The sequence below is a fragment of the Leiobunum rupestre genome, chromosome 9 (genome assembly GCF_980474605.1).
Source record: "Leiobunum rupestre chromosome 9, qqLeiRupe1.1.hap1, whole genome shotgun sequence".
NCBI classification, from domain to species: Eukaryota; Metazoa; Arthropoda; class Arachnida; order Opiliones; family Sclerosomatidae; genus Leiobunum; species Leiobunum rupestre.
In genome coordinates, this window is record NC_143392.1 from 20,868,912 (window position 1) to 20,887,140 (window position 18,229).

General features: G+C 35.6%; 2 protein-coding genes and 1 long non-coding RNA gene across 5 annotated transcripts; 1 reads left to right on the forward strand and 2 right to left on the reverse strand.

Moving 5' to 3' along the window:
* The first annotated feature begins 878 nt into the window (after positions 1-878).
* Positions 879-2,200, forward strand: holn1 (CD2 antigen cytoplasmic tail-binding protein 2 homolog holn1). The gene has a single exon (XM_090157625.1). The coding sequence runs from the start codon at positions 1,020-1,022 to the stop codon at positions 2,082-2,084; it is 1,065 nt and encodes a 354-aa protein (XP_090013751.1). The 5' UTR covers positions 879-1,019; the 3' UTR covers positions 2,085-2,200.
* On the reverse strand, positions 2,175-8,525 carry LOC149926809 (uncharacterized). Of its 3 annotated transcripts, none has more exons than XM_090157624.1 (16): positions 8,316-8,525; positions 6,903-8,160; positions 6,726-6,841; positions 6,540-6,666; positions 6,431-6,474; positions 6,001-6,371; positions 5,646-5,939; positions 5,185-5,582; positions 4,953-5,123; positions 4,776-4,888; positions 4,364-4,711; positions 4,052-4,283; positions 3,721-3,985; positions 3,611-3,654; positions 3,148-3,399; positions 2,175-2,545 (listed from the first exon to the last, which is right to left on the reverse strand). In XM_090157624.1, the coding sequence occupies exons 2-16, from the start codon at positions 8,137-8,139 to the stop codon at positions 2,280-2,282; spliced, it is 4,278 nt and encodes a 1,425-aa protein (XP_090013750.1). In that variant the 5' UTR covers positions 8,140-8,160; positions 8,316-8,525; the 3' UTR covers positions 2,175-2,279. The 3 variants fall into 3 exon arrangements, with proteins under 3 accessions (XP_090013750.1, XP_090013748.1, XP_090013749.1); XM_090157622.1 differs by having other exon boundaries at positions 2,176-2,545; positions 3,464-3,654; positions 8,316-8,519; XM_090157623.1 differs by having other exon boundaries at positions 2,176-2,539; positions 3,464-3,654; positions 8,316-8,513.
* A 2,092-nt stretch (positions 8,526-10,617) lies between these two features.
* Positions 10,618-11,234, reverse strand: LOC149926810 (uncharacterized). The gene is made up of 3 exons (XR_016474163.1): positions 11,159-11,234; positions 11,014-11,083; positions 10,618-10,943 (listed from the first exon to the last, which is right to left on the reverse strand). It is a non-coding gene; the product is annotated as an uncharacterized LOC149926810 (long non-coding RNA).
* Positions 11,235-18,229: the final 6,995 nt, after the last annotated feature.

Below are 18,229 nucleotides of genomic sequence, written 5' to 3' on the forward strand. Positions count from 1 at the left end.
AAATGCTGATCTGGAATTATGAACGTTAATAATCCACCCCTCGGAAACGTGTAAGGGAATTTCGTCACTCAATGACTTAGGCATAAGGTGGTGCCTTGGGTATAGGCCTAGCTGATTAGTATTTAGTGTTTTAGCTTTATTTGGTTCAATCTGTGTTTCTAAATTCTTTCAAAAGTAAAAATACGGTTAAGTTCGACGAAATAATGTCAAATTATTAAATCTACCATGAACTTATTGTTATAAACACGGGCTTCGTTTTGAAATTTGATATCAACAAAAAAAGAAGAACTAATAGCTTGTCCTCAGCTGAAGAAGTAAATTGTTCTATGTGGACGAGGATCCTAATTGTAGAATGTTTGTGTTTTACAATGAGCAAAGATAATTTAAACTCGTACCCTAGATTCGAATACTGAGAGCTTTCCTATTGACGGTTTTGTTACGAAGCGTTTACCCTTTTCCGGCACGTGACCTCAGAAAAATCGGGCTCCATCGGTTGTGGCACGGCCAACTTCGATCACGGGCTGCCGCGATATAGCGCGGTAGCGCGTGATCGAGGTTGGCCGTGGTTGCGGTAAGGCGCAAACCATGGAGCGAATTTTTTCTGAGTTCCGGCGGGAAGTGGGTAAACGCTATCGGCAACGCGCGAGAGAGTGATTTCGAATCTAGGGTACGAGTTTAAATTATCTTTGCAATGAGTTAAATAAAGATTCATAAATTTTATTATCGTCAGGGACAGTATTTGTAAAACAAGATACTCTTTTTCCATTGCTTTGAATTTTCGCGCCTTTTAAATAATACCAGAGTTACTGACAATATACCGAGTTTCCATACTAGATAGCGCTACTGCATTAGTTAAGTCGTTTTTCTTATCATTTATTTAAATAAATATGGTGGAAATCGTTGAGATGCTAAGCACGCCTTGCTTGAAATGAGTTTATTTCTTCGTGTAAGATCTATTTAACGTTAATCGTAAAATATTTTCCAGTTTCCCGTATTTGTATGTGAATGCTTGAGTGAAAATGACCAAGAGAACAGCGCTTCAGGAAAATTCATCGAAAAGGCGAGGGGAAGTTGGTTTGGGTCCATTAACTTTGGATGATTTAGGTCTAAATTTGAATGAGTCGGATGCCAGAGCTGAAAATTCAGCCCGTCCTGAACCCGAAGGAGCCTCTCGATTTAAAAAGTTCAAGAACTCCTTAGATAGTGATGAAGAGGATGACGAAGTAGCATCCAAACGCTACAATGTACTCAACCCTAATGATTTAGAAGGCCAGGAAGAGGGTACCATAGATCATGATGGAGAAATACGAATAACTCCATTCAATATGAAAGATGAACTCGAAGAAGGGCATTTTGATAAAGAAGGGACTTTCATTTTCGATAAAACTGAAGAAATAAAAGATCATTGGCTGGATAATATTGATTGGATCAAAGTTAAAAACCAACCAGTTAAGAACGCAAATGAATCGGATAGTGACATGGAAGAAGAGCCAGTTGATGTTTACGCATTATACCGAGAAATGATAATGTTAATGCAACCTAAAGAAACTGTGTTGAAGGGTATCAAAAGATTAGGTGGAAATGTTAAGACTTCGGCTAGCAGTCGTTGGCTTAAGAAAAAAGTAACCACGGAAGAAGAGGATGCTCTAGCGGCAGAGAATCATGAGAAAATGTTGCGATTAACAGCTCTAGCTGATAAAATACTAAGCACAGGGAACATGGATATCTATCAACAGACATACGAAAGATTAAATTTCCTAATTCAACTTAAAGAAAAACCTGAAAAAGAAGCGGCTGATATGTTTGGTGATGATTTTGATACCAAAGGAGTTGCTACTACAGACGCTGAAAGAAAAGCTACTGCTAGCGCCATGGAAGCTGCTGAACATAATCAAGAAGTTCAATGGGAATTCAAATGGGAAGAGAGAGAAGATGCACCAGTTTATGGTCCTCATTCCTCAGAAGAAATGCATCGGTGGGTGGAGGAAGGATATTTTAAGGACGGGGTTTTAGTTCGAAGGGTGAATGAAGCTAGTACTGTATTTTACAGCTCCAAACGCATTGATTTTGAACTTTACACTTGAACTAAATTAACATTTGTAAAAAAGATGTTTTGTTCATTGAATATGTTATATAAATCATTTTCAAATGATATAAATTACTTATTTTAAGATTGTAATTTTTATTAAGAATTACACTGATAAAGTCATTAGTAACACCATAAGTGAATAAGATTCTTATCCACCTAGAATTTTTTTAAAACGTTTTTAAATATTTATTTAATCAGCAGCAGTCTCCAATGAGGGAGGAGCGTCTAAATCAATTTCATGAGATGCATCTTGATTGTCTTCCATTTCTTTTTCAGTAGTTCTAGCTCTTTTAGCCGTTCTAGAACTTCGAGTATTTCTCGCTGGGCCTTTTCGTGGTTTATCATCCAAGTCTTCTCTAGTTAGTAAGGGTGGATCAGTTTCATCATCACTGTGTGAAGATTTACGTCGTACTAAGCCAAGAGCATTCATTATGCTAGGTTTTTCAGCATCTGAAACTGGATAATATAACATTTCCCCAACTTGTTTAGATGATATGTATAGGGCTGTGCGATTAGTAGTTTTAGGCAATTGTGTCAGTTATAGAGTGTATTTATATTTCATCGAGTATGCGAGTTGAGTAATATTGAAGTCAAGGCGAGTACTTGATTAAGGGGAAACTTTATCTTATTCGAGACGAGTAACTAAAAAAAACCTTGAATAATATTTTTAACGAGTCGGGTTATCAAGTACTTGATTAGGAGCTGGTTTCATTCAAGTAATTAAGAAATTAAATTTAAAAAGAGTATAAAGTAACTTTCAATGTTGAAAAATAATCCTTGAATTTAAATGAACCACAGTTTATTGCCCCCCAAAAAGTTGTAAAAACTTCTCTTTGAACTTTGAAGCAACGAGGATAGAAAAAACAAATATTCAAGGAGTTTAGAGAGCAGGTTATTCGAGTAATTGGGTACCCAAATATGCAATTTTTTGGTACTTGGTAATCGACTAGTATTCTCTAATTACTTATTCAAGGTCTGGTTAGAGTACTCAACCTCAAAAAAGGCTGAATACGCAATAATGTTTTAGTACTCGCACAGCCCCATATGTGTCTACATACCAGAGCCACCTTCTCCTTCAATTCTCTTTCGTTTTCCAAGTGTGCTTTGTTTTTTCTCCGTTGGTTCTGGGATTTTAGACAACGTGTTGTTAACAAATTCTTCTTCATTTTCATCCAGAACAACCAATGGTGGGAAAAAGGCGGATCCCTTGTCACAGGGAATATCCTCCGGCTCTATTTTAACTGTCGCAGCCAAAGCTGCCACTGCAGACTGATAGCACGTTTTGTATCCACATTTTAGCAAATGAGCGGCTGAAATTATGGACATTTTTCAGTTTTCTATTAGTACATTTCCTTTTGTGTCCAAGAAAAACACCTATGATATTGCAATGAACGCTCTTGAATCCGCAAATACAGTGTAGAGGATTAGCAAGTTCAATTGGTTCTGCCATAAAGTGCATGTCCTTCTTGGCTTTCACGATATTGGAATGCTGCGCTATCATGTGCTCCACAAAAGCCTTACCACAATTACTAGTATACCGGCATTTCCCACAGGACATTCTCTTTCTGAAATCAATAAAGAAGTTAAAATCAGTTTATCACCATAATTAACAGAAAACAATCAGCAATTACAAGTAATGAGTGCGTTCAATAGGCTGTTTGCACTCCACACAAATATGATTTGCAACATCGTAATTGTCAGAAATAAAGACTGGACCCAGTTCTTTGGTCTCATATTGATTTATCACAGGTTGAGGTTCTAGCACCGGAGGACCTGGTATGGGAGCTTTTGACCTTCTTGGACCCGTATATGGAGGACTTTTGGCACCCTTTGGTTTCTTTGTTGGTTCCGGAACCAATATTGGGTGCTGAGTGTTAATTGGTAGAGGAATAACATCTGTAAGAAGACTAATATGTTATTTCTTTTTGGATTATATCAGCTACTTAGATAAAAGTAGAATACCCTTTTTCTTAGCCATTGACAAATGGTCTTTTTGCCTGTGGGTTTTCAATTCTAGAACATTAACGAAGACCAAACAACAATTTGAACATTTCTTGTTGGCAGACTTAATCTGATGCTTGTACAAGTGATAGTAATAATTCTGAATCATTCCAATTGCGTTGGCTGAATTGAATTTTATGTTGTAAGTTTTTAAGCAATAATGGCAGAGCAATTTGTTGGTGCCATTGTGATTCTGTCAAAAAAAAAGGCTCGTTTGAATCAAGGAAAGATAATTAGAGAAAAGATTAAAATAGAAATGTGATGCTTCTATACCTGTTGAAAATGATCAATCACTTCCCTGTGGAAGGAAGAACGGAAATTGCATGTTGAGCAACAGTATGGAATTTCCGATTGCACATGATGGTGTTTCATATGGTTAATCAAGGATGTTTTGCTGACTAATGCGTGGTTGCATATCTTGCAAGCCAGGTTGTTGGTACTCAGATGGACATTTTCCATGTGACACTGCATGCTGTACGGAGTCTCAAAATCTCTAAAACAATATTTGCACTGCGTCAGATCACTCAAGTCTGGATTACGTTGCCGCGTTTGTTCCAAATGAGCCATTAAATGTTTCATAACTTTGATGTTATTGTCTAAAATTTTGCGACAGACTAAACACTGAAAAAATATATATTTTTTTAATTTATATTAATTTTAGATACACTTTCGTTGTTCCATTTACTTTAAAATGATAGGTGTTGAGACTGGGATCTGAACCTGATAGACCTGCATCAGGATTCTTTCGTGCGTAATAGTAATTATTCAAATCAACTAGTTTCGGAGGTTCTGGTGGTGCTAAAATATAGAATTGAAGGGGTATTTTTGAAAATTCTCAGAAAATTTTTAAAATTAATTTCACCTGCTGGTTTTGGAGTAGGTCTTATTATTTTGGGTTGATGGGACCAAGATCCAGCGTGTTTTAATAGATTTTGTACTTGAACTTTTCCACTTTCATCTAAAATAACATCATCATCACTGCTGCTTGATGAAGCGGTAGTGGTGGCCATGTCAACTTCCTTCGGTATCATTACTTCATTGCAAAATATAATATAAATTATACTATACAATTCAAATTATATTTCATTTTATACTTTTCCTTCCGCTTTGATGAGCAATATCGCTGATAATGTTCCAAAAGGTAGTTCTAGGTGTTTTGCCATATCTAACTCTCCACTGATATTCGTCCAGGAACCCTTGAATTGTCTCTGGTTTCAATTGAACCATTGAAAAACCTCCAAACATGCGAACTAATTGGGTTTCCATGCTTTCAATGGCGTTTTTAACTGTCAAGTCGCTGTTGTATGGGACATTCATGTTGATATATTTATAGGTAATTGAGTTTCTGTTAATCGTAGACAGCCTGTAGTCTGTAGTAATAACTGTGGAGTGAGGCATCACCCATTGCTCGAGATTCTTTAGAATAATGGAAGTTATTCCAAATGGCTGGCCTTTGTTTTCAGTGACTACTTTCATTCTTGAAAGAGCAGTCCTGTTAAATAATAAGTTAATTTGTATTAAATTGACTCACACCATTAATATCTCATTTAATTACACTCTATCGTAAGCTCCAATGACGATATGCCAGCCCATTTTAATCGTCGCTACTTCTACTTTTGAGCCTGGCCCTCCCAATTTGACACTTTTATTTTCCAAAGCTTTGCCACAAATCTCTTGGATGGCTCTCCAAACAGACCGCACCATATAAATATCAACAACGGTGTCGTGAATAACGTGCAAAATGTCGGACTGCACGCTCCAGTGAAAAATTAAACGATGAAGCTTATAAAGCTGCGCACCAAATCTAGCAAAAAAACTAATCCGTGGAATTTGAACCGTTCGCTGACACCTTTTAATACAAAAGAAATTTGTAAAACTTGAAAATTCATTCGGTATTTGAAAAAAACAACCTTGGAGCTCTTTTACACCGCCATAGATATCCATCTACAGAGAATTTACAAGCAGAAAGCTCCATACGATCTTTCATGCATAAGCATTTAATTTCCTTGTCAACCAATCCAACTTTGGAGAGCCACAAAATTGGAGCTGATAGAAACTTGTCTTTGTCTAACACTTGCCCTAAGTGGGTAATCTGCATGTTTCTCGTATCCTTATTCTGATCTTGACCAGGCAGAACTTTAATCGAGAGCAATGACTGAGCTACGACAGTTTTATTTCCTCCAGATATTATTTTGTTGTAGGCATTGTCCGTTGTATTCACATTGCCTTGAACCCCAGTTATAGTAATACCCGACGTACTAGTAGCGCTTATAGTCTGAACCTACAAATGAAATTCATTTAATATTTAATTCAGGCCTTATCAAAACAAGAATTTCTAACTGGTTTTGATGGTTGAATTGTTAAAGTTTGTGGACTGTTAGCATCTGCAAAATAATAATAATGTTATTGAGTGTACGTTGTTATTTATTTTTCTAAATTTGGTTTATACTTGTGTTCTGAAGCAGTGGGGAATCATTGGGAATTGTTCCAACTACTAAACCGGTTCTAGAATCTACTAAAACCTTGTAGCTAATTTGACTATTAGCACCTTGCGTTACAGTATTCGTTGTGTTAGCCTGTGAGTAAAAAATTTTTTAGTTGCTTTTATTTCTCAGAATTTGCTTCTTATACATACCAGAACTAAACTTTGTTGGGGCACTACTCCTCGAATTAACTGCATTCCTTGTGGGGTTTGAGTTATCACCATCCCAGGTTGAAGTAAGGGAGCTCTGACTGGTTTTGCTACAGCAGCTATAATAAAATGCATTAGATAAGCTCATGGACCATATTATTTAACCAATACTGTCTTTACGTTTTTCGGTCACTTTTCCAGTATTGCTTCCTTGGGGCATGGCAGGGCTAGTGGTGGAAATTAAGCTACTCGTGTAACTACTTGTATTTATTGGAGGTACTTCATTTGTGGTGCAGTATATGATTCTGGTATCTTTAGCGGTCTTGTAAGCTTTCATCTTCCTCTCGAACTCTTCGTAAGCTTTAACCGCGTTATGTTGGGCTCTGAGCTGAGCGGGTGACAAGCTAATCTCAACACACTCCATGACAAGATTCATACTTTCATCTCGTGGTCTGGCCATATAATTATTTTGTCTCGGAGCAATGCCTATTTGAGGTTTTGGAGCCACAATTTGAGGCTTTGTAATTTGAGTTTTTTGAGTTACACTTTGAGTTTTTGGAGTAGCCGTTTGAGGTTTTGGACTCATAATTATTTTGGGTAGCTGCTGTTTGGATGGTGGTACTATTTTTGAGGTGACTGTAATTGGTTTCAAAATGACAGTAGTTGTTGGGCTGGATTGGATTGGTTTGGCAATTGCTGTTGATGGTTTCACAGAATATGTAATTTGATTTCTAGTAGTGATGGGAGTGGCTCTTTGCGGCTGGGGTATGGCAACTTTTAGGGATATCTGTTGACCACTACTTGTTGTTTGAATTTTATTTAATGGTAAATTTATCACTTGCATTTGGGTTCGTGGCGCTAATGTAGGTTGAATTTTTTTCTGGCCATAAACATCAAAAGATTGTTTCACCATAGCGGTTGGCTTTTCAAAAACTGGGTTGTAGTTTAGTTCAACTTTCTTTGGGCTAGGGGGAGGACTGTCATCATTTAAGCCATATTTTCTGACGGTATTTTGGATTTTTTCCGCAGCCATTCTCGCTGCTCGTCGCGAAGGTCTTCCTTCAGGAGTAGAAGTTGGGGGTGTAGGCTCCTCTTTCTTTTTTTCTTGCACCACTTTAACTTCATCGTCTGATAACTCAATATCTTCATCATTGATGAAATGTGCCTCTCCTTTCTTGCCTAAATGAACCGATGGTACCGCGTCGGTTTTCAATATTTTGCTTTTTGAGATATCTCTAGCTTTGAAATGGAACGAACACACTCGCGTGCTTTCAGTTATACTAGAATCTTTAATCCCTAATATGTCCATCCATTGATCTCGTAGAAAACCTGGTTTTGGTAAGGGAAACCAAAATAAATTGGTATTGGTTCGAGATGTATTGAAACAAGTTGGGCAAGCGCATATGCGTAATGCCATTTTGAACAACACTGTCCTTTTCTGAAAAGCAAAGAGAGGCTAAACAATGGAACTTATGGACTACCCATGCTAATATTTCGTTAAAAATTGATTAAAACAATATTAATTATCTGTAGAATTTTCACTTTATAACTGAAATATTTCTTTTTGTAAAAAATGATTATCTTTTTCCTTACCAAAGGCGAGATACTACAATCAAATATTCTTCGTAGAGGGCGACTTTACGCCATCTTGAATGTCGCTGAATTTTCTTTTTAAACTCGCTATCCGATTGGTTTAAACATAGCATGTTACAATATGACGCAGATGTTGGCTTTAAAAAGTGAAAACTTAATAATTATTGAAATTTTATTATGGTAATGTGAATATTTAATTTTAAATTTACAAATATTCGCTTTGTTTGGTTTTATTGATTCATTTCCCTTCATTGAAACTAATTCGAGTAATTTCTAATATGTTTATTATTATTATTATTAAAAGCTTATGGTGTCATTATCACTTAGTCCAATAAAATCTTGGGTAAAAATGTAAATAGCTATGAAATATTTAGTCTGTGGGTACGAAAATAATAAACCATCTTTAAGTCGATAATTCAAAATAACGGTTGAAATTTGAAAAGCTGCCGCCTAGTTTAGGGAAATATTACGGTGGCGTAGTTGTTCGCCATTTTCGATACGAGGGAGGGGGGGGGGGGTGTAAAAGTGCTGCCAGGTACAATCATTATAAAAAAAGATAGTAGTAAGATTTAAATTATTTTGTTGTAAATACACCGGAAATGCCCTAATTTGGTTTTCCCGCCAAATGTGGAGGAAGATAATTAATATTTCGAGGCGTCTGATCGGAAAAGATTGCCTAACTACCTTTATTTTCTGTATATGGTATTCGCGACATAAAATTATCGCTAAGCCCCTTTTGGTTCGCCGTTTGGCTAGATACTAGCATGATACTAGGTAGAGGGAGCTTGCTCGTGTGCGTAGCTTATTTTCGTTGCCATGGTAGCGAGTTTAGGTCAGCCATGACAGATTTGAGCTCATGGTGGTCACGTGATTATTTCTTCCTCCAAGGAAATTTTTTGGCATCGTGACCTGTGACGTCAGACCTGTCATGGCGACGGTTTTTAGGCGGCGCTACCTAGTTTTTCGTCCTCGTTATTCGTAAATTTGACTTAAAATAAAATGACACTTGCATTTTAATATAATTTTTGCATCGTTTGCTTATATTTTGATAAGTTTATTTAAGAAAAAACGTTATGACTTTTTAATTTTACTGTATTACACGCTAGATCATAGGCGCCGATACCGTTTTTTGTTCATCTTACAAAGTGCGGTGCTACCAGCCTACCAGACAGCGTTGCCAGATCGAAAATCTGAAATTATCGTATCTAAGCCAAAATATTATCGATTTTCCTGGAAAATTATCGTACATTTCTTTTTGGCGATAAATTTTAATTCATACATAAATGCGTTGAATTTAGATGATTTTTTAAAGCACTACAGGAGTTTTATTTCAGGGAAATAAACAAAATGTCTATTATCATTATTAACTGAACTTAGTATGTTTAAAAATGTTTTAAAAAATGCGGTAATAGCTAGGAGTAATAAACTCACACTCTGGACTACACGTACAGAAAATGTATATCATTCATTTTTAAGTAGAAAAGTTATATAAATTAATAATAAAATATAAATCGTTCGTAGGTTTTTAAAAAAATCTAAAGATTATCGTACATTATAGTACGTTGAGGCAGAATTATCGAAATAATGGTACGATATCGTACGCCATGAAAATTATAGTACGCCCTAAAAATTTTGATTAAATTATCGCACTGTGCGATAATTATCGTACGTCTGGCAACGCTGCTACCAGAATATCGGAGATGACGCCTCTCGTACTTTCAATAACTGCCATAGATGGCGCTAGATCTTCCCAAACCAAAAAATTCGAGGAATAATAATAATTTTATGGTTTTCTCTTTTTGAAGCTTCGAAAGTATTTGTGACTCCTACAGATCTGAAATTTTTTCCGTTTCTAATTTAGATAATATTACGTGAGTTACTTGAGAACGCTCCCAGATTGATCTCCGAACTCTCTGAGAGTGGAAAATTGAATTTAAAAATTGTGTCGTTACAATGAATAGTCCCATAAGTAACATAATAACCTTAGTATGACTTCGGACGATTTCGGTTAATGATAGTGATTGCGTCATACTAATGTTTTTTATGTTACTTATGGTAGTCCGTATTTCGAGAGTAAGATTCTAAATGCACACAATCAGCACGGAGTGAATCTCATTCTCTCAATAAGATTCCAAGTTAAATGCAACACTTGAATCTCTCGCAAAGCTGTTCGAGATTGTTAAATTAAACTGGGAATAATTAATACCAATATGTTATTTTAAATTATTTTAATGAAAATGGAATAAAACAATAATTTGATTTGGGATAATATTTAGTGTCATACTTGAACTAATTTGTTACTTATGATATTATTAGTATTTTTAAGGATTTTGACAAGGTGTTGGTCTTTATTCTTTCCCTGCAAGGCTGCATATAAGCTTTTAAAGTGTAGCACTTTGCATAATTTGTGCAAATAAACAATATAAAAGCGTAAACTACATTATATAAAATAATAATAAAGTATGTAACTCGCTTGCACAGTACTGTACTACTGTTACTTCAGAAGAGCAAATAGTTTTTGGCATTTAATCTTCGTTTTTTATGTTATTCGTGAGGAAACAATGGCCTAAAATACCCAGGATAAGTTCCCAAACGTAGCGTTGAATCTCTTTTCCTGCTTACAAATCTCTGCGTAGATTAATACAGCAATTTATTAAAATAATGTTTGAAAAATAAAAATAAATAAGTTGAAACTCACCCCAGCGGTCATGACCCTCCTTAAACGCCCATCGTATTTCGCCATGTCACTTGAGAAGTACAGCTCTCCTCTGTAACCAGATATGAACGTAATTAACACGACTATTCCGATAAATACTAACGAATATTTATCCATCTTATATTACTCAAAGATTTTTATTACTGCTGAGTAGTGTATGTATTGACAGCTGGAGCTTTCTTCTTACTGAAGTTTTAGTTTTGAAGACAAAAATATTTATCATGTGTACACTAGCAATGGAAATTCTTAGTTCTAAAGGCTGTGTATACATTTCCCTGAATTATCGTAAATTGAGCAATTGATAACGTATTTTAGCCGTTTGCTGATATACTTAAAATAAACCAAAGGTTAAGTTTAAATTTTATTTCACGGACGACAGTCATCAATATAAAACAGTGGTAAATTAAAAACAAATTGGAATGATGGTTAAATATACCACGTTTATGTTCACGTTTGTGGTTTTAATTATGTTAATTGGCGACGCTTGGGGCGCCAATGTTCATTATCCGGGTGACAGATACAAAAACGATGGATTGTTTAGAAGGTTTAGCCGACAGGTGATTTTTCTTTAATATCATTTCATTACACCAGAAACGTGTACTTTCGCCGGCTCGATGCGGTTAACAGTGGGGTTGCGTAGTTGTTAGCATTCTGGCCTCGCAGCAAGAGTAGCCGGGTTCGATACCAGCTTGTAGCACTCCGAACCACTTCTTTCGCGTTGAGTTTGCAAGTTATCTCATTGACAGTAAATTTAAGAGGACCAGAGAGGGGCCCGGTTTTTAGCGGAAAATTTTCCGACTTACAACACTACTTTAAGTTCTGCTTATATAAAATTATTTTTCTTTTCAGAGATTTGCAAACAGTCACCTCATACCAAACCTGAAATTGGGATCTCCGCAGGGATATTTTCACAGGCACTTTCCCCATGATTAACCGATTAACCGATTAACCGAGGAATTTACGACCATACACGCAACTGACTTTCTTCGACTAAATTGGCCATCGCTCAAGTCTTATACTAGTAAATTTAGTAATCCATTAATTTAACTTCTTATTTGAAAATTATGTGCTATTCATTTCATTTTTATCGAATTAAACGTTGAATTGTTATTCTTGAGCGAACTTGTCCTCCACGATAAACAACGTATTATAAAAAACTCTAAATAACGCAATTTATTTAATTTTTACCGAATTTAATTAATGGTTATTCTTGACGATAAACAACACGCAAGACAAACTCTTAATAGCGTTATTTATGTCATTTTTATCGAATTGAATTAACGAGTCATTTCTGTTTTAAAAGCACTTGTTCTTGGCAAACCCTAAATCCGGGCCGGTTTCTGAATCAAATTATTTTCTATTAGCACAATTACCAGGATAAACAGAGATTTTAATTTTAGAACCAAGATTAAAGCTATTCAAGAATAGATTTCCAATCCCCCCCCCCGTTGGGTAGTATCTTCTTCAAAATGACCACAAATTACCTATTTTCCAAAATACTATTTGTGGAAATTTAAAAATAAGGAATGCCTTTCTTCTTATTTGACGGCTCTCATCAGCTTATAGTCTCTATAAACACACACAATGCATCCGTAAGAATATATATATTTATACATAGAGAGAATAAGCTCCTTCCCCCTAAAGAAAATCAAATTAGCCCCGAAAACTGACGTCCAGCGTTGCCAGACGCACAATAATTATCGTACACGTCGATAATTTGGGACGTACGATATTTTCAATGGCGTACTATATAGTATACCATATTTATCGATAATTCAGCTCACGCGTACAATAATGTACGATAATTTTTTTAAATGGCTGATAACCAGTTAAAACTGCGATTTTTAAACATAAGTTTTCAATCGGTCAAACTTTAATTGTTATTAAAAAATTTGATTTCACAAGTTAACCGTCACTATTTCACACACAATTTAAACCTACCACCAGTTTTCAGGCATACGATATCAGGGTTTGTACACGACCTGGAAAACCTGGAAAATTCAGGGAATTTGAAAAGAATTCCAAAAGGTCAGGGAATTTGAAAATGATTCCAAAAGGTCAGGGGAAAGTCGGGGAATTTGAAAATGATTCCAAAAGGTCAGGGAAAAGTCGGGGAATTTGAAAATGATTCCAAAGAGTCAGGGAAAAGTCAAGGAATTTGAAAATGATACACAAAATGTAAGGGAATTGTAAAATGACCCCAAAAAATCTGGCAAATAAATTTTTGAAATATTTAACCTCAAACCATTCATTTAATCTACAAAAATGGTCCGGGAAAATTGGACAATTTGGTCAGGGAATTTAATTCCGGAAATTTTGTACGAACCCTGGATAATTTTTTCTGAGATCGCTGTGGTACGATAATTTGAGTTTTAGGAACTGGCAACGCTGCTGACGTCTTTCTACGCTTCTGAAGCGCAGGCCGGTGACTTTCCCAAATGATACCCGAGGATCGTTTCAAAGTAGTCATTCTTTCTCAGTATAAATAAATTCTTGGTCTCCGCTTTGAAGATTTTTCTATGGTGAACCGCCCCTTCATTATTTTTATTTCGGCAACTTCGTGAATCGGGAATAAAAACCGGCAGAGAGGACCACATAACAATGACCTTAAAGAAGAATTCATTATATCTTTTCCCTCACTTTCTGGTGAGTTGTGGAACGGCTGTGAAAAGGTCAAACGGGGTACGCGGGGATCGCGCCCCGAAGAGACTAGAGAGAGAGAGTGACTGGTGTCGAGGGAAGGTCGATGTACCTTCGAGAAGAGACAGCGGGCTAATAGGGGTCTCCCTCTGTTATGTTTTTAGTTTCTGGAAAGTGGGGCTTACTCCATTCAAAAGGGATTTTAATTATACGACCCGCTTAATTCTCACCTCAGCTGCTCGCTTTTACCTTTTCATCCGTATACCCTTTAATCCTGGGAACCATATGCAATTGGGATTGTTGCCTTTAAGAATTGGAATTTAACGTCGATTGCTGATTAAAAAGTTAATAAGTTAAATGGGGTAGATTACTAAGCTTTTGGGCCTTCTAATAATCATGATTAAATTATTAAAACTATCATGATTAAATGATTAAAAACTATCATGATTAAATGATTAAAAACTATGATGGATTAAAAAGAATAACGACTAAAAATCATGATTAAATTATTAACAATAATCGTGATTAAATGATTAAAAACAATCGCGATTAAATGATTTAAAGCAATCACGATTAAATGATTAAAAACAATCGTGATTAAATGATTAAAAACAATCGTGATTAAATGATTAAAAACAATCATGATTAAATGATTAAAAATAATCATGATGAAATGATTAAAAACAATCACGATTAAATGATTTAAAATAATCATGATGAAATGATTAAAAATAATCACGATTAAATGATTTAAAACAATCTTGATTAAATCATTATTCAAATTATTTACCTCTTAATCATTATTAAATCATTTTATTCAGGATTATATTCTTTGAATCAAGATTATATTCTTGATAATTACTTAATTTTAATTAACATTGCATTATTTTAATCATCATTACTTAATTTTAATCTTTATTACACTATTTTAACAACATTTAAAACGTATTTATAATCTTTTAACCGCGCTTACACAATTTAATAACAATTATTTTTTTTAACCGAGTTTACATTATTTTAATAAAAATAATCATGTTTCAATTTTTTATAATCATGAGCGAGTTTCAATAATATCTGACACATGCGCAGTTAGACGAAAACGCAGACGAGTATGGTACTTTGACGTCATACCTCAGATAACCTTGATGACCTATGACGTCAGCTTAGGTTTCCCTTTGGTGGGACAAGTAACATCCTAGTTATTTTAAAAGCCGACAGATGGCGGTGCAGTTATTGAAACTCGCTTATTATTTACAGGTAAACAAACATTTAAAGCGAAGCCCTTAGAGGTTCGATTTGCATGCTTTTATTGATACTAGATGGCGCCCATATAAACATTTTGTTGGGAAGGGGGAAATACTTAATAGTCTACTTATTTAAAAACACTATTTTAAGCGATATGTTTTAGGTTAAAATTACAAATTTGAAATTAAATTTTTTCTCAGTTTTTACTTAATTTAAAATTTCAATGTTTCTCACTGTTGGCGCCATCTTTAAAGTCTCCCGGTAGTTAAAAATCGACCTCTAATGGCATTACTCAGGTGAAAGGATATTAACCTTTGTCAAATAGTTCTTTAATCATGCTATCGTATTGACAAGAATAGTAAGAGCCAAGAACTTCAAATTCAGAAATATATAAACCATATATAAACTTCAAACCAAAGTATTGGTCGTCTTTAGTCTCCACCAGCTTGTTTCCTGGAAATACGCGAGAAAACGAATGCGGAATTGGAAAAAGGGACGTTCAATAGATTTGCGAAAACCCCACGCTGCGCGACCAACAAAAATTTCAACTCCGAAACACTAAATATAGACGAATGAAACTCTTCACGCAAATACTAGGCAAAGATTTATTTTACGATTGGTAATTAAGGATACTCATTTGCTAATTGGAAAAACGTCATATTTCATATCCCGGTGCGACATCTAAATACTGGTGGCGATGGTTTAAAATTAACTTATTTTATTATGAATATTATTGGGAGCGTTATAAATTACTGGGAAAAGGAGGATGTGTCTAAAATACGAGGATAAATATCATATCCGAATTACTAATATCTGGCCCCACTGTCTTCGATATCCGCCCAAGAGTACTGACACCGGTGGTAGGCTGACTCTGGTTAAGTGACTATACACGGTTCCTGATGCGAGAGGTGACTGACTGTTAAAAGCTGGTTTTAAATAAGATAAAAACATCACGACGGTGAGCGTTTGGCCTAACACATTTTTTGCGTCTACGGAACTCGCGGCGTTTTACTTGACTTAGGCCTGTGTGGTTCCTTAGACTTAAGATCTACTTGTCTTAGCCCTGTGGGGGTCCTTGTAGACTTAATATCTACTTGACTTAGGCCTGTGTGGTTCCTTGTAGACTTAAGATCTAATTGACTTAGGCCTGTGTGGCTCCTTGTAGACTTAAGATCTACTTGACTTAGGCCTGTGTGGTTCCTTGTAGACTTAAGATCTAATTGACTTAGGCCTGTGTGGTTCCTTGTAGACTTAAGATCTACTTGTCTTAGGCCTGCGTGGTTCCTTGGGTATTAGCCTAGATAAGCTGCTGATAATAAGTGGTTTCTTTTCGCCTGTTCTCGGAGTAAATGTGTACTCTTTTTAACCTAAAACGTCCGCCATTTCGGTGTGGAAAAACAGCGCTGCCAGGCCAAAAAACCTTTTCAGTTAAAATATATAGCAGTGTTGTCAGACTCAGATTATTTGCTTTGAGATACACCGAAAATGGCCAAAATGTGGAGGAAGGAAATGGATATTTTGCGGCGTAGTGGGTAGTATCGAGTAGGACTATAGCGGCGTAACTCAACTTTGGCACGCACAACAGCTTTTACGTAAAGAAAAATACATTATGACCGTATGACGGGGGCTAGTTGATGGTGGAAACCAAGGCTTAGGCTTAGGTTCCACTAGCGGCAGTAATGGTACGTCACTCAACTTTGGAACATGCAAAAATTGCAAATGATATTACGAGTTTAAGGAAAAATACATTATTCTAAGCTTTGGGCCTAATACAATATTTTTGCGTCTACACTCGGCATTCCTAATGAAAACCAGCCTTCAAATGGTCTTCTATAACCGTCAAATAGTGTAGACACCGATGCTAGGGTAATTCGAGTTAAACTAGTTAAAAGTAGTAGAAAAATTGTTTGCTAACACGCGCTACCACTTGTTTTTAACGTTTAACTTTCTTTAAGCTTCTATACACGGTTCCTGGTGCCAAAGGTAACTTACTGTTAATTTTAAATGGATCTTTTATTAAGCCTAGGCTTGAAAGCATCACGTCGAGAGACGGGGAGAGAAGGGTTCATTTGTCCGTGACGAAATATTTTATCGATTGAGCGGTCTTGCTGCGTGATGCGCATGATAGTTCAAAAATGTATTTGTCGTTTTCATCTCTATAGAATCTTTCGTTTAAAGAGATCGTTTTGGGTTAAAACTAATCAGCCAAATTGATCTCAGGATCGTAATTGATGATTTCCCTAAACCTCTGACGTCTCATTTTGTACGCTTTTCGACAAAGAATGTCGAGACAACTGGGCCTATTCTTTCCCATTAATTTTATTTTTGTTAATATTGGGAAACAGTATTTGTCCTTTGTCCACGGGCTATCGTATAGCAGAAGTAAATAACATATCGTACGAGAAAAGTACGCTTTTCTGACGCAAAAAAATAAATATGTACCTTGGAAGGCCCGAGGAAGTTTTCTATTGGCTCGATTTTAGATTGTACCAGAATAGGCCCTTCAATAAAACACCTTCAAGGTAATCACCAAGAAGTAATGTTTCCGAGAGCCAGGACCATCAAGTTACTGTTTATATAGTGCTTGTTGAAATAATGGAAACTTTTCACCTGTACTGTATGCAATAAGTTTTCCCTTTTTAACCAGGTACCTTTTTTTGACATAATAAGGCTCAGCAAAATCACGACATTCTGATTACAGGTGAAAAGTTTCAATTAAATCAAAAAGCACGAAATAAACAGTAACTTTCAGGTACTGGCTCTCGGATATATTACTTCTTGGTGTTATTAAAAACTCACAATATCTGACAAAAATGTTTAAATTAAAAAAATCCAATATAATTAGCTACTGATACTATTCGTTTGTTTTGCTATTTAAGCCTTCGTTAAAGATCTAAACTGAAAAAACCAACAATATTAGAGATGAATTATGGGTATATAGTTATGTATTGACATATGGTATTGATAATATAGATGGCACTTTATATTATATACTAGGGCCCCACAGGGATAATTAGGAAAACCATTAAAACTACTTTTTACTAGGGTTATTTGTGTAATTTTGTTATGTAAATATGAATGTCTTTGCTTTAAGCCCCGAAAAGTATTTAGAAAAATCAAGACTTACGTTATATTTCAAGAGTATAAAAGGGCGTTCAGACTAAACAACCTAAAACTTTTAAAAGGCCAATTAGTTCCAAACTTGTTCAACTAATTGGCACTGTTTGGCAGTGAATTAAGCAGTGTGAACAGCAACCGTTGGTACACGTTTTGATGAACCAAAACACAACATTTTTCGGTTAAGTAACCGAGT

Coding starts and splice junctions, on each gene's coding strand:
- holn1 (XM_090157625.1), top strand. CDS start 1,020: ATGACCAAGAGAACAGCGCTTCAGGAAAATTCATCGAAAAGGCGAGGG.
- LOC149926809 (XM_090157622.1), bottom strand. CDS start 8,139: ATGGCATTACGCATATGCGCTTGCCCAACTTGTTTCAATACATCTCGA. Junction 6,372..6,430: donor CAATTCAACCATCAAAACCA/GTTAGAAATTCT, acceptor TTTCATTTGTAG/GTTCAGACTATAAGCGCTAC. Junction 2,546..3,147: donor TGAAGGAGAAGGTGGCTCTG/GTATGTAGACAC, acceptor TATATTATCCAG/TTTCAGATGCTGAAAAACCT.